This window comes from Lactuca sativa, chromosome 4 (assembly GCF_002870075.4).
Source record: "Lactuca sativa cultivar Salinas chromosome 4, Lsat_Salinas_v11, whole genome shotgun sequence".
In the NCBI taxonomy this organism is placed as follows: Eukaryota; Viridiplantae; Streptophyta; class Magnoliopsida; order Asterales; family Asteraceae; genus Lactuca; species Lactuca sativa.
The window spans coordinates 126,011,417-126,028,070 of NC_056626.2; the positions used below are offsets into that span (position 1 = coordinate 126,011,417).

Sequence of the window (16,654 nt, forward strand, 5' to 3'; positions counted from 1 at the left end):
TATTTGATAATTAATTTAAAATTACTAAAAGTATGTTGGTATTAATTACCTAATTAAGCTAAAGTCGTAATGACCAACATAAAGTCATTAACAAAATTAAGCACTTTGAAACCATATTAAACACTTTACAATACAAACAATAGCATCCAAATACAAAAACTATAATCTATCAATTAAAAACTTTATTACTTTATCTTATATACACTTAAACTATTAAACATAAATATCACATAATTATATATGTATACAATATATTCAATTCCAATTTTCATTTCATTTCAGACATACAATACTATACATCTAAATACAAAATCAAACATCATACAAAATCAAAATCAAACATACAATTCCAATTTTCATCCAATTTCAAACAATCATACCTTATAGCACCTTACATTTTAGACATCAAATTTCAATTTCATACAAATGTATACATCTAAATAGAAAATTAGACATCATTCTTAATTTCATTTTCATGCCAAAACGCACTTTCATACCTCAAAATGCATATATATATATATATATATATATATATATATATATATATATATATATATATATATATATATATATATATATATATATATATATATATATATATATATATAAGCAATCAACCAAACAAAATCTAAGAAAGTATATATCAAGGTGTATTGAAAGGGAAAAAAAAAACATAAACTGTATTCACGTACATACTGTGGTGTGTTAAGTAGGAAAAAAAATCAAAAAACTTACCTCAAAATCGGTGGTGAAGATGGCTCAATCACCGAAAATCGTTTTCTCTGAGGGTAATGAAGGTTGTGATTTAGGGCTCCAACAACCAGAAATAAATCCCCTAAAATAGGAGTAACAACTCAAGCTATTACAAATTAAGAAGAAATCAAGGACCAAGAACTTTACCTTTAGGTCGCCGATGAAGCGGAGTGGCCAGAAATCGCCCCACATCGTCGAAGGTTGAGAGGGAAAAGGAAGTGCAGGCGACTGCAAAATGAATGTTAAATGCGAGTTTTGTTACAGGAAACCTATACCCAAGATATAGGTAAAAGAAAACGATGTCGTTCTACTTTATGTTATTAAAAAAATATAAAAAAAGGGTTGTCACGTGGATCGGTCCCGCTTGTTCCCGACGACATGTCGTCGGTATAGGTGTACAAAATGACAACACCTTCCTTTTCCCGACGACATGTCGTCGGCATAGGATGACAAAAACGACGACGTCTTGATTTTCTACGACAAGGAATATAAATAAATCGAAAATATTTTTTTAATACCCTATACTGACGACATGTCGTCGGCATAGATATTTAATATACCGCCAATATTTTGCCGCTTTCCGCCGAGTCTATGCAGACGATTTATCGTCGGCATAGCTTTTTTGGTCAAGGACATATGGTCAAAGTTTGAAAACGTTGTACCCAAGACATGTCGTCGGTATAGCTCGGCTTTTGCCGACGACATATGTCGTCTGGACAGGTGTCGTCTGTAAACGTTGTTATTCTTGTAGTGCATCTCGTTTGAACATGGAAAACCAATGGATCGTCCCTGGGCATCGTCTAAGACAACAAATTAAGTAACTTACATATGTTTTAAGTTGAAAGCACATGTCTACGTAACTTTACAGAAAACACAAACAAATCAACTGGACCTCTGCAACGTGACTAAAGTTATATACATATGTGACATAATAGCAAACCTTTTATAGGTCGTTATCTTTAAACAAAAGAAATCACACAGAAGGAAAATATCTGTTTAGCTTGAACGGCAATGAGTAGAACTCTTCACTTCTAGTGTCAGTCTGGTAGGAATGGAATTTGTCCCACCAATGTTTGCCTCGGTCTCTCCTAACAGAACTGTCTTTATAGTGAAGCGTATTATCCAAAATATACGCCAAGATCGCAGCTACAAATGCCTCAGATGAGAAAGGAACATTCACAATGTTGTTAAACTACATGATAAGAAAAAAATGGCATAAGTAGAAATCCGTAATTTTTTGACCATAAAAGTTAAACTAAATAGACACAGATAGGACGGTGCCTATATGATGTGGGACTCCAACAAGCCTTATGAAACAGAGGCTCGATGAGATCAGATTCACATGTATAGAGTCCCGAGCATGCTAGACTTAATAGTTGATACCATGTTAGATATATAGAGCTAATTGTTTTAACTTAAACAGACTCAAGAGACTCCAACATCTATAGAGACTGATAACACAGTGTCTAGCTGATGTCAGACACATTTGCCAATTGTGGTATTCTATTCATACCCATCTTGCAGATGTATGGACGGCACCGTAACCGTTGATAGCTTCATACTCATTGAAATACTGGGGCACGGACAACCCCAAAAAGATTGAAAACCCGAGGATAAACTTTGTTCTGAAGGTGTTGAGATTACAAAACTGAAGGAAACTAAGACCTGCTGCACCTGTAATATGACATCGTTAACCTCAAACACACCATATAAAGTCAGAAAAAAGGGAAATCGGTAAATTCACCAGATACTTACCCACGTAAGCGAAGAAAATGCAATATAGAGCAGCAACGATTGGTGTTGGTATCGAAGCAAACACTGCTCCAAATTTACCTACAAGATCACATCGGACCTTTAATGATTTTAAGAATGTGATAACTTACGCAAGATATTCCAATTGGTTTGGATAAAATAAACTTGCCAAGAACCGAAAAGAAGATCATGAAGCCCGCTGAAATCTGCACGACTCTGCGACTGCCAACACGGGTCAAAGCCAAAAGACCAGCATTCTCGCTACGAATTAGCAAAGAAACATCTTTTATTATCAATGATCCATTTAGAAGTTGTATATAAACCTAATTAAGCAGAAAAAGTTGTAGTCTTTTAGACTCACAAAGATAGTGAAGATCCACTTATGGTTCCAAACAAGCCCGACAACAATATGCCTATTCCCTACAAAGATGAACATGTAACTAATCCATTGCTAGTTTTCCTAAAGAAAGCTGTTGCTAGTTTCATTTGAAATTTGTCATTAATGATCGTTTTTTAGCTAATGATTGCTTTTGTAGTTAAATTGGTTAAACAAGGGATAATTACCTGCCAACCAACGCCACGGCTTAGAACAGAGGGTGGCAAGGGAGTTGCACTTGCGTATCTCGAAACCACCATGAAGCCACCGGTTGACTGATCATATCATAAAAAGAAATAAAGTAAACCAAAGTGCATGTTATAAAGTAGAAAAAGTGTCTTCAATCTTCATTACATAAAAACCGGGAGTCTTAAAAAAATGAATGAGATTTTGATCAATATGTTAGTATATCATGAAAACAAGACCTCTACAAGAGCAACAAAAGCAGCCATCATCATGGCAAAAGTTTCACCGGCATTGAAAGAGGGTGCACCCCATTGGAAAGGATATGGAACTCTTATCCTGAAAATGTGGGATCGAATTATAATTAGACGCGGTATCATCGTCTTTATGTGTTTTTTCTATTTATGTCGAGTTTAAATAGGTAAGTAGGAGAATAACAAAAGGGGGATATAAATATATCAAATAATTAGCAGAGTCCTTCGTATAGCCAAATTGGAGAATCACAAAGGGGTCGGAAGGGACGTAACTGCAAACATGCATAAGTTTTTATTCGATGTTTACACCTTCAATTTTTAGTTCCCGAATTCCAATCCAGTTACAGTTTTTAAATATTCCAATTTAATTTTAAATATCACATGATTTTCTTGATTTCCGAAAATCATAGATCAGTGTTCCTTAAGTTCAATAATTAACTTGACGTTAATTTTAATTTTTCGTAATCTGGCAAAACCTACCATGGAGCGGCGTGAATTAGTCCAGCACGATCCGTACGACAACTTGCTTGCGTCCTTAAACTGGTGTGATTGTAGGCCCCACTAACCGTAAGTATGTGAGCATAAACCCAAACGATTGCAACTGAGATCAAAACACCAAAACGACCGAATATATTTCTTCCAGCATGTATCAAACGTGATACATACTGCACATACCAATTCATAAAGTTAAAAGAATTAATTTGTAGCCTAAAGAATTTGTTTCTTTTATTTAAAAATGTCATTAATTACCTGCGACAGGATAACTAGCAAGATGAGCTGAGGCAACCCTATCTCAACACACCTGGCAACCTAAAAACAAGAAACCAAATTCAGATATATCTGTAACAGTATACGTGGCGATATATATCATATGAGTATATATATATACTCACCCCCGGGAATCCAAATTCGTAAAGCCCAAAACCTGCAAGAGCGACCAAAGGAACAGCCGACAGTGGACTCAAGAACCTTGCTACATTACGCCAAAGACCACTGAATCCGAGGATAATCTGAATCGTTGATGCAATAATCAAAGCACCTTGGATCGCACGCATCGTTTTCTTGAATCTCTGACCACAAAAGCAATACATATTTAGTCAAAGATTCTTATATTTACATGTTCGTTTTTGACGTTCATGATCGAACGTTAAAGATGAACAGAAAACATAGGTAAATAATGCATCACGAACCGCTATAGGATCAGGATCATTCCACCGACCAGATAGGATAATGGAGATGGTGGGTGCAACATAAGTATATGAACTCCCGATGACAGCAGGTAAACGGGTCCCGAACATAGTCTGAAGCAGTGTGTTTATTCCGGCAACAAAAAGCAGAGTTTGAATCACTTGTGCTTTCTCCTCCTATAGGAATTGAATGACACTTATATTGTTTAGATTAGAGGGTATGGAATAATCGCAACATAAACGTATGAAAAGGTATATATTTACATGGATTTAAACTAAAATTTGATACTAAAGTAAGTCTTACATTGCCTCCTCCCATTTGTGGAACAAGAGCCGTTGGAATAATAACCGTTGTGCCGAGCATTACTATATAATGCTGAAAACCAAGCAGTATAGCCTCATCTGCAGCAAATATGCAATTGTAAACAAAAATCTTCATAATTCTGTTCAGGTTTTAAATGTTTAATGGCGTATTTCAGTCATTTTTAGGTGTTTTTGATAATAGTTGATATGAGGGTGTTCTTAAAGAATCTTTGAAACAAGTTTTCAAGGTTATAACTTATAAAGAAAGGATGAAACAAATTTTCAAGGTTATAACTTATAAAGAAAGGAATAAGGAATTTACGCCATGGGGGTGGACTCGTAATGCAGAAGGAGACGTTTGGCAGCTGATCTCTTGCTGGGTGTGGCGCCAGAACAAGTTCATCAGCTTTTGCTCCACCACCACCGCCACCGTTACCTCCGGCCATATCTTTAATTTCTTGGTATATAATTGTAGGATTATCACTCCTAAACCTGCAAGATAAATGGTTTAGTAGCGCAAGAGGGTGATAAAATAGTGAGAAATTGAAGTGGGATTGTGGGAAGGCTTTTATAAAGCTAAAAGTTATGGTTTCGATAGAAAAAATGATGAATATTTAGGCACACGCTAGAAGTTTTGTGTAGTCGGTTTGTACGTGTTGTGTGTGTATGTGGAATAGTGATAAGGACAAATGCTGCAACCATGAGACGTTAAACAGTGTCGGGTGCGTCAGGATGATTGAGTAGCCATGAAAATATTACTCGAGAAACTGTGAGATTTTTTAAAGGAAAAAACATAAATTTATAGTTTTCCATATAATATCTAAAATAGTTTAGTATTTATTTGAAGGATTCGTGAAAAACTTAGCATGGGAGTGTTTGTTTTGCCAATGAACATAAAAAAAAGTCAATAATTTGTCTCCATTATCGAGGGATTTATTGACGAAAATGGAGGTTAAGAAAACTGAAAATTATTTACCTAACTAATATGGCTTTTAAAATATTTACCAACTAGTATAATTTTAAATTGAATTTTTATATTATTGTTTTTTCTAAAAAAAATATTCCTCCTCACCTGTCAGAAGATGGATAGAATGTTCAAGTTAACATAAGTTAACTTTTTGTTGTATTTTTATACGGCCCTACAAAAGCAATTGTAATTATTTATCTTAAAAATCATACGAATTAACTTAGATTCATTCTTGTCAATATTTGATATTGTTCTTTAAATTTTATATGAAATTAGATTTTTGTAGCTATAAGTATAACCGAATGGTATTTGAATTAACAAATGAAGCTCTTCGTCCTATGCTTAAAAATCATACGAATTAACTTTATACAGCCCTACAAAAGCAATTGCAATTAGTCACCGCCAACTACGATTAAATTTTAAATGAGTGTAACCTTATGATGTCAATAATTAATTATAACAAGTAAAACTAAAACATTTAATTTTATCGTTTTGGCAACGAAACATTGTATCATTATGATGACTCGGTATGCTATCGATGCTACTGGAGCAAAGAATTGCATTACAGAAGTATAGATTCATTGGAGTGTTTAACCAAAATATGGTTATTAAAAAAATATTTATCAATTTAGTATAGTTTAAAAAATACTTGGTCATTCGAGATCTCCTCAGTTCCTCATGAAACATATTGGCCACAATAACCGTTTAGTGAAATACTAAATTGTCCAAAATACCGTTAGGTTAACATTGGTCAAACTCAATAAATTAGTCGAGTCAACCCAACTGAGTCAACTCACTCCAGTACGCGGGGCGTACTTCGATCTTACGCGGGGCATTCTCGGTTGCGACAAAAACAGTCGGGGGCCCTAACCGAGTACGCACGGCGTACCGCCTAGTATGCCTAGCATACGCAGTTGAATGTTCTTAACTCATTAAGGGCTTAATGCATAAACCTTTTCGACCAAACTACAGATCCAAGTCCATAAAGTTTCCAACTTTATGGTCTTGCATGACCCTAATGTGCTTAATAACTAAGACCCTAACATCTTAAGCCATTAAGACCATTATACTCATGCATGGGGAGGAACTAAGGGTCAAGAACACGTTTTTATCATTCTAAGCCTAGAAAAACGTCCAAATGGATATCCCACTTTCTTTATAGTATGCCATGCACAAGAAGGGCATATTCGGGGACAAAATTTCATAATATCAACACACAATAAGATCTATCAACTTAATCACCAAGGTATGAGCTTTATACCTTCTGGAGGTTGATGATGATGCAAGACCTTCAAATCCAAGCATGCTTCTAACTTCCAAGCTTCACCACCACCTTCTTCTTCCTTTGAAACACACAAAAACACACTCTCAAGCTTAAAAGTGAAACAATGTGGCTAGGGTTTGCAAGAGACAACGTTTCAAGTGTTGGAGGTTGTAAATGAAATGAGGGCATAGACTTAAGGTTCAATATATAGGGTCCAAACCCTAAAAATTAGGGTTTGTGTCCAGACGGAGTACGCCCTGCGTACTCACAGTACACCCAATGTACTCCTCAGCTTCGTTACTAATTAACTGTAACATACACGTTAATAACCATGTATAATTATCGTGTTTTGTAAACTTGATAACTTAAAAGTGAATATTATTGAATATTATATGATTCTGAGCGTTGAGCTATAAAAAGATAATTTTATGAGATTTGAAGTAAAACTATGTTTAGAATCATTCGGAAAATATTGGAACCGATGTGAAGTCTTATGAGATTTCGATCAAAAAGTCAATTATAGAAATTAACGAACATATAACATTTAAGTTAGAAATAAGTAAAACTAATGTTATATAAAATTGTAAATTATCTCGTTAGAAACATTTAGGCGAAAATCTCATCGAAATCCGAGTTATAACGAAAAAGTTATGATTTATCAAAATTTCGCGACAGAACTGGCACGACACCGTATGACGTAAAAAGTGGGTTTACGATAAACTATCTTTTTTTAGCTTTAGTGATCTCAATGAAAGTTGTAGTATTCGTTAAACCGAGAACTTTTATAAAAAGAACGTCCAAATCTGACTTCGTATGAGGAAGTTAAGATTTTTCTGAAATCCAACATAGCACAATGCAGCTTGAAATTCGAATTATAGATCGAATAATTTTTATCTGACACAACCTTAAGGAGAATCGAAGATCTCGTCAATAGTTGTTCAATGGTAAAAAGACAGACAAAAACGGACGTCAAATAAAGAAGTTATGAACTTTTAACGGACTTTTCTTGTCTCGGCCTGTTAAAAATATAATATTAAAAATGAAGTCAAAATTAGCCAACTAAGTATAACTGAAAGTTGTAGAGTATAATCTCACCTACGCGTGGATATAAACAACGTCAAAAACGGAGTCCGTATGCGACAAATATGAATTTTTGAAGTTTCAGGCACAAACTTCGAGGAGGCTGTACGCCCAGCGTACGAGGTATGTACGCCCAGCGTACTTATGTGTACATGGTCCGATATTAGCAACGTCACCTACTCTTTCGCATGTTGTACACGTTTTCATAGTTATGACGCGTCCGAGATGATCCCTTCATACGCCCAGCGTAGTGGCTTGCAAAGGAGTACGCCCCGCGTACTACAAACTTATGTCCAACGTAGTGGTTGGTAAAGAAGTACGCCCCGCATACCATGATATTACGCCCATCATAATCAGGTGCTTCAGATACTATAAATAAGGTGCGAGGCTGCCCGATTTATGGTTACAAATTTAACACTTTTGCACCCTCTAATTCCTTTCAAGCTATCCTAACACCCCCTGAAGCCTAGGAAATCACCCCAACACCCCGGAGCACCGAATACCTCAAGAAAATAATATTTTCAGTCGATACTCTGCCAGCACAAAGTCCGATTTTTAACAAAAACTCCCGGTTTCGTCAAAGAAAGTCATTTTTTTAGAAACGAAGTGCCACCCAAATTATCATTTTATCATTCAGTTATTTCACTGTGAGTTCAATATATGGATCATTGTATGTTATGTGTTATATGTTTAATGTGCTTTCATATGTTATTCTGGTTTTATATCATTTATCATGTCGAGCATGTCTCATATCACTTATGGTATTGGCTTTGAGCCTTTGGCCATGTAGAGCATGTCTCGTATTATTCCGGTATCGGTTTTATGCCTTTGGCCATGTAGAACATGTCTTGTGTCACTTCTGGTATTCGCTTTGTGCCTTTGGCCATGTACACCATGAATCGTATCACTTTTGGTATTGGCATCGGGCTAGGTAGGGCTAAAAGCATGTATTATCTAGCAAAATGATAATCAGTAATTGTTTATTTTCTGCGCCACTTGGGCTGAAATTTTATTGATGTATATCATGTTGAAATTGTTGTATCTCATTGATTACAAATCTTTGAATCAAATCATTGGTTGATATGGAAAGTCTGTCATATGATACACATATGCCTTTGTTGTTCTTTGTCCCTCTTTGCTTTTGTCATATATATATATATATATATATATATATATATATATATATATATATATATATATATATATATATATATATATATATATATGGCATAGCGTTATATTGTAACTATTATTGAACTCACTAAGCGTCACCCGCTTATCCCTCTCAGTGTTTAAACTATTACAGGTGATAAGCATCCAATATAGTCATGTACTATTGGAAGATGTAGAATAATTAATATTACCACTTTTGTACTTAGTGTATAAATTCTTGGGAAATTATGTAATATATAAAACTCTATAAAAATCTTAATAGTTGGTTTGTATCAAAAATTTTGTAAATTATATTATGAATATGTATGTGGGATGTTTGGGGTAATATTGTAAAGTTTAGAGAAGGGGTTCTCTCAATTATGGTATCAGAGCAGTAGTTTAAGCGAACTAAATTCCACGGATTGGTATTTAGACTTAAACTAATTGAAGTTCAATATATGAACGGATTCATTGTAAGTATATGGATACAAATCATAGGAAAGACTTAAGTGAAATATTAGGTAATGATAAATCCTAATATTCTAAAATACTATGTTACTCCAAATTTTCAGAGCAATGGCTAAACAGGTGAGTAGCCATACACCAGATGTGGGTGGAGATCTCATCCCGATTAAGGTGATACTCCAGTATCTCCTTGTGAAGAGCGACTTGTGGATAAACTTACTGGTGTTATTCGGAAGACTCTTGAAGAACACAAAAAGGATAGCGATAAAGGTAAAGAGAAAACCATTGGAGAATCTTCAAAAGGAATGGAGAAACGTCCCTCATTCAAAACTTTCAAAAGTAATGGTGCTACGGAGTTTTCAGGTGTTCTTAATCCCATTTTTGTTCTTACCCGGATCCAAAACACAGAAAAAGTATTCCGTATCTCTCATGTGGTTAATGAAGACAAGGCTAATTTGCTTCTGCAATGCTCATTGGAGAAGCCTCGGTCTGGTGGGAAGCAACATTTGAAGCTCTCAACTAGTATGTCCATGATAATTTATCTTGGGAAATGTTCAAAACTCGTTTGCTAGGACAGTATTCCTCTAGACATGAGGAGAAGATTGGAGAAAGAATTCCTCGAGTTTAAACAGGGAGGAATGACTGTGAATCATTATGAAACTCAATTCAATCAAAAAGCACGGTTTGCTGCAAAGTATATTCCAACTGAAGAGGATAAAATTCAGTTATTCATGGAAGGATTACGGTATAAAATCTGCAATTTTGTTGTTAATCGAGATTTTATGTCATTTGGTAATGTTGTTGAGTATGCCCAAAAGCGCGAGCATGACTTAGAGATACGTGGTGCCACTCTTTCTATTCCGAAGCATCCACGTGTTGATCGAACCGTTCCTGTTTCCTTTATTCCATCAGCTCAATCCGTTCGATTTGATCCTGAAAACAAGTACAATCTCATAATACCTCTCGTGGCCGTAGTAGGTCACAATCTTTTTCTCTTTAGTCACCATCGTGTCGAAAATGTGGAAAGAATCACCAGGGCTAATGCAGAACAGAAAAAGAATCGGTGATCTATTATGGATATGGAGAAATGGGTCACATGAAGCCCGTTTGTCCAAAGAAGAATGCTACATGCTTTGCTTCTGGTGTTACTGGCCACAGTAAGCGTTTCTGCCCTATTCTTACTAGTCAAATGGTGGGAAGTCAAGCTTTTGTACAACAACCGATAAATACTTCAACTAAAAAGGAGGAGGTGCCAAAAGCTAAAGGTCATGCATTTCATCTTACCACTAAAGAGGCACGCGAAGACCTAAATGTTGTGACTAGTACATTTCTCGTGAATTCTAGATCTGCTCACATCTTATTTGATTATGGTGCCTCAGATTCTTTTGTGTCTGATGAATTTGCGTGTTCTTTTCAAATTGCTTGTTATGCACTCACCAAACTGTTTCATGTTGATACAGCGGGAAGTGTATCATTACTTGCTGGTAAAGTCTATAGAGATTGTGTTGTAGAAATTGAAGGTTATAATTTTCTTGCTAACATGATTCCTATCTCCTTGCCCAACTTTGATATTATTCTCAACATGGATTGGTTGTCAAAGAACCGTGCAAAACTCTTGTGCTATGAAAAAATGGTATGCATTCCTATTGAAGGGGAGAATCCTATTTATGTCTATGGTGAACAAAGACTTAAAATCTTTAAAATAATCTCTTTCCTAAAAGCTCGTAAATTTATATCGAAGGGGTGTTCTACTTATCTAGCCTATACAGTTGATATCTCAAAAGAGAGGAAGAAAACTGTAAATGATGTTCCTGTTGTTAATGAATATTCTGATGTTTTCCCCAATGATTTTTTTGGACTTCCTTCAGATAGACAAGTAGAATTCCAAATTGACCTTGTGCCTGGTGTTGCTCCGATTGCAAAGACACCTTATCGTCTTGCGCCAACTGAGATGAAGGAAATGATGATTCAATAGTAGGAATTACTTGACAAGGGATTTATTCGACTGGGTACCTCTCCTTGGGGTGCTCCATTATTGTTTGTCAAGAAGAAGGACGGATAGATGTGAATGTGTATTGATTATTGCGAGTTAAATAAGGTAATTATCAAGAACAAGTATCCACTACCTCGCATAGATGACCTGTTTGATCAACTTCAGGGTGTTAGCTATTTCTCAAAGATTGATTTGAGGTTTGGCTATCATCAATTGAAAGTACATGAGCATGATGTACTGAAGACTGCTTTCCATACTCGTTATGGTCATTTTGAATTTCTTGTCATGCCATTTGGTTTGACAAATGCTCCTGCCGTATTCATGGATATGATGAATCGGGTATGCCGTCCAATGCTCGATAAATCTGTCATTGTATTCATTGATGATACACTAATCTATTCCAAGTCTGAAGCTGATCATGCCATTCATATTCGTGAATTATTAAAACTTCTTCGAAAGGAGAAACTATATGCTAAAATCTACAAATGTGAATTTTGGTTTCGTCAAATTCAATTTCTCGGCCATGTGATTTCTGGTGACGGTATATTAGTAGATCCTACCAAAATTCAAGTCATTCAGAACTGGGAAGCGCCCCGTAATGCTTCTGAAATTCGCAGTTTCTTGGGTCTCGCGGGGTATTACCGGAGATTCATTACAGATTTTTCATGTATAGCAGCACCTCTCACAAGTCTTACACGAAAGGAAGTAAAGTTCGAATGGGGTGAAGCCCAAGAAAAATCTTTCTCAACTCTAAAAGATCTTTTGACTCATGATCCGATCTTATCACTCCCAGAAGGTGATAATGATTTTTCCGTATATAGCGATGCTTCAAGGTTGGGACTCGATTGTGTGTTGATGCAATGTGGTAGAGTAATAGCATATGCCTCAAGACAACTGAAAGAGTACGAAAAGAAGAATTATCCCACCCATGACCTCGAACTCGTTGCCAATTGTTTATTGACCACAAAAGTCTCAAGTATATATTCAGTCAGCAAACTTTGAATATGAGACAACAGTGACCCATGGAGCTGATCAAAGACTATGAATGTGAAATCTTGTATCATCCTGGAAAGGCCAATGTAGTTGCTGATGCACTTAGCAGAAAGGTTTATCATAATAGTCTGTGTTATGTTATTACTCGCACTACAGTAAAGTTCAATATTCTTGATGAACTAGAAAAATGCGAAGAAGGAAGGGATGGTACATTATGTTGATATTTTACATGATGATCCTCGTGGACTGAAAGTATTTAAGAATCGGCTATGGATTCCAGAGATTGGTGGATTAAGACATAAGATTTTAGATGAAGCCCATAAGTCTAAGCTGTCAATACATCTTGGTACAAGTAAAATGTACTATGATGTACGAATTGATTATTGGTGGCCTGGATTAAATAGAGACATTGGAAGACACGTGAAGGAATGCTTAATATGCTTACAATTCAAAGCGGAACAACAAAATCCATACGGTAGTCCAGAAGGTATTAATGTCCCCATATGGAAATGGGAGGAGCTGTCCATGGATTTTATTACCAAATTACCAAAGACTGCGTGACAGAATGATAGCATTTGAGTAATTGTTGACAAACTGACTAAGAGTGCACATTTTCTTGCCAAGCGTGAAACAGCTCCAATGGAGAAATACGCACAAGTATATGTGGATGAAATTTTGGCAAGACATGGTGTGCCACTAAAGATTATTTTCGTTCATGATACTCACTTCACTTCTCATTTTTGGGCTAGTATGCAACGTGAATTGGGATCTCGGATTGCTCTCAGAACAACTTATCATCCCCAGACAGATGGTCAGACAGAGAGAACAATCCAAACAGTGGAAGATATGCTTCGTGCATGTGTCCTGGAATTTAGTGGTAATTGGGACAAGTACTTACCTCTTGTCGAATTTTCATATAATAACAATTACCACACTTCAATCAAAATGCCACCATATGAAGTATTATATGGTCGTAAACGTCGTACTCCATTATGTTGGTGTGATGTAGGAAAGAAAATCCTTGGAGGTCCTAAAATGATTCAAGACACCACTGATAAGATTTAAATTATACGAGAAAGAATGAAAGCGGCTCAGGATCGACAGAAGTCCTATGCAGAAAAGAGGATACAGACCATAGAATTCCAGGTGGGTGATTTCGTAATGCTGAAGGTATCCCCATGGAAAGACATTATACGATATGGGAAGAAAGGAAAATTGAGTCCATGATTTGTTGGTCCTTTCAAAATCATCCCGAGAATTGGTAAGCAAACCAACCGCTTGGAATTGCCTGAAAATCTGGCAGATATTCATGATGTATTTCATGTGAGTTATTTGCATAAATGTTTGAGCATATATGATGAAACAATTCTGTTATCTGAGGTGAAATTGGATGATAAATTAAGATATGTAAAAGAGCACGAAGAGATTATACACGAGAAAACGGTTGAATTGTGTAATAAAGAAGTAGAGTTGGTGCTTGTCAAGTGGAAACACCATTGAGGCCCAAAATTATACTTGGGAAAATAAGAATGAGATAAGAGCAAAATATCCCTATTTGTTTAAATCGTTGTAATTTAGGGGACGAGGTATTTGTTTAAATCGTGTTTTGTAAGCTTGATAACTTAAAAATGAATATTATTGAATATTATATGATTCTGAGCGTTGAGTTCTAACAAGATAATTTTATGAGATTTGAAGTAAAACTATGTTTAGAATCATTCGAAAAATATTGGAAGTGATGAGAAGTCTTATGTGATTCCGATCAAAAAGTCAATTATTGAAATTAACGAACATATAACATTTAAGTTAGAAATAAGAAAAACTAATGTTATAGATAATTGTAAATTATCTCGTTAGAAACGTTTAGGCGAAAACCTCATCGAAATCCGAGTTATAACGAAGAAGTTATGACTTATCAAAGTTTCAGGACAGAACCGGACGACAACGTATGATGTAAAAAGTGAGTTTATGACAAACCACTTTTTAGCTTTAGCGATCTAAATGAAAGTCGTTATATTCGTTAAACCGAGAACTTTCATAAAAAACTTCCAAATCTAACTTCGTATGAGGAAGTTAAGATCTTTTTGAAATTCAACATAGTAGTGTGCAGCTCGAAATTCAAATTATAGATCGAACAATTTTTAGCTGACACAACCTAAACGAGAATCGAAGATCTCGTCAATAGTAATTCAACGGTAAAAAGACAGACGAATACGGACGTCAGATGAAGAAATTATGAATTTTTAACGGACTTTTCCTGTCCCGACCTGTTAAAAATATAATATTAAAATGAAGTAAAAATTAGCCGACGGAGTCTAAATGAAAGTTGTAGAGTATAATCTCACCTACGCGTGATTATAAAGAACTTAAAAAACGGAGTGTGTATTCAAAAGATACAAATTTTTGAAGTTTCGGACACAAACTTCGAGGAGGTCGTATGTCCAACGTACTTATGTGTACACGGTCTGAAGTTAGCCACGTCGCCTACTCTTTTGCATGTTTCACATGTTTTCATAGCTATGACTCATCCGAGATGATCCCTTCCTATGCCCAACATAGTGGCTGGCAAAGGAGTATGCCCCGCATACTACAAACTTACGCCTAGTGTAGTGGATGGTAAAGAAGTACGCCCCGCGTACCATGATATTACGCCCAACGTAATCAGGTGCTTCGGATACAATAAACAGGGTGGGAGGCTGCCTGATTTATGGTTACAAATGTAATTCTTTTACACCCTCTACTTTTGTTCAAGTTATCCTAACACCCCCCCCCCCCCCCCCCCGAAGCCTAGGAAATCACCCCAACACCCGAAGCAAGCCTTGGAGCACTGAAGACCCCGAGAAAATAATATTTTCTATCGAAACTATGCCCGCACAAAGCCCGATTTTCAACAAAAACTCCCAGTTTCGTCAAAGAAGGTCAGTTTTTAGAAACGAAGTGCTGCCCAAATTATCATTTTATCATTCGGTTATTTCACAGAGACTTCAATATAGGGACAATTGTATGTTATGTGTTATAGGTTCAATGTGTTTGCCTATGTTATTCTGGTTTTATATCTTTGATCATGTAGAACATGTCTCGTATCGCTTCTGGTATTGGCTTTGAGCCTTTGGGCATGTAGAGCATGTCTTGTATTATTCTGGTATTGGTTTTATGCCTTTGGCCATGTAGAGCATGTCTCATATCACTTCTGGTATTGGCTTTATGCCTTTGGCCACGTAGAGCATCACTCGTATCACTTTTGGTATTGGCATCAGGCTAGGTAGGGTTGAAGGCATGTATATTCTAGCAAAATGATAATCAGTAATTGTTTATTTTTTGCGCCAGTTTGGCTGAAATTTTATTGATGTATATCATGTTGAAATTGTGGTATCTTTTTTAGTATAAATCTTTGAATCAAATCATTGGTTGATATGGAAAGTCTATCATATGATACCCATATGCATTTGTTGTTCTTTGTCCCTCTTTGCTTATGTTATATATATATATATATATATATATATATATATATATATATATATATATATATATATATATATATATATGACATAACGTTATATTGTAACTGTTATTGAACTCACTAAGCGTCACCCACTTATCCCTCTCAGTGTTTAAACTATTGCAGGTGATAAACATCCAGTATAGTCATGTAATGTTGGAAGACGCAGAATAGTTAATATTATCACTTTTGTACTTAGTGTATAAATTCCTAGGAAATTATGTAATATATAAAACTTTGTAAAAATCTTAATAGTTGGTTTGTATCCAGACTTTTGTAAATTATATTATGAATATGCATGTTGCATGTTTGGAGTAATATTGTAAAGTTTTGAGAAGGGGTTCTCTTAATCATGGTATCCTTACGCCCAACGTACCGTCCAGGTACGCCCCGCGTAAAGGCCAAAACTGCCAAAATTGAAAATGAAGGACTC

The 16,654-nt window shown here is 35.7% G+C and overlaps 1 protein-coding gene across 1 annotated transcript; it reads right to left on the reverse strand.

Moving 5' to 3' along the window:
• Positions 1-1,567: 1,567 nt before the first annotated feature.
• LOC111902607 (nucleobase-ascorbate transporter 6) lies at positions 1,568-5,414 on the reverse strand. Its single transcript, XM_023898427.3, has 13 exons — positions 5,131-5,414; positions 4,810-4,907; positions 4,509-4,682; positions 4,212-4,388; positions 4,069-4,128; positions 3,799-3,983; positions 3,307-3,403; positions 3,070-3,156; positions 2,867-2,925; positions 2,675-2,766; positions 2,509-2,586; positions 2,267-2,427; positions 1,568-1,945 (listed from the first exon to the last, which is right to left on the reverse strand). The coding sequence occupies exons 1-13, from the start codon at positions 5,252-5,254 to the stop codon at positions 1,727-1,729; spliced, it is 1,611 nt and encodes a 536-aa protein (XP_023754195.1). The 5' UTR covers positions 5,255-5,414; the 3' UTR covers positions 1,568-1,726.
• Between the last annotated feature and the right edge of the window lie 11,240 nt (positions 5,415-16,654).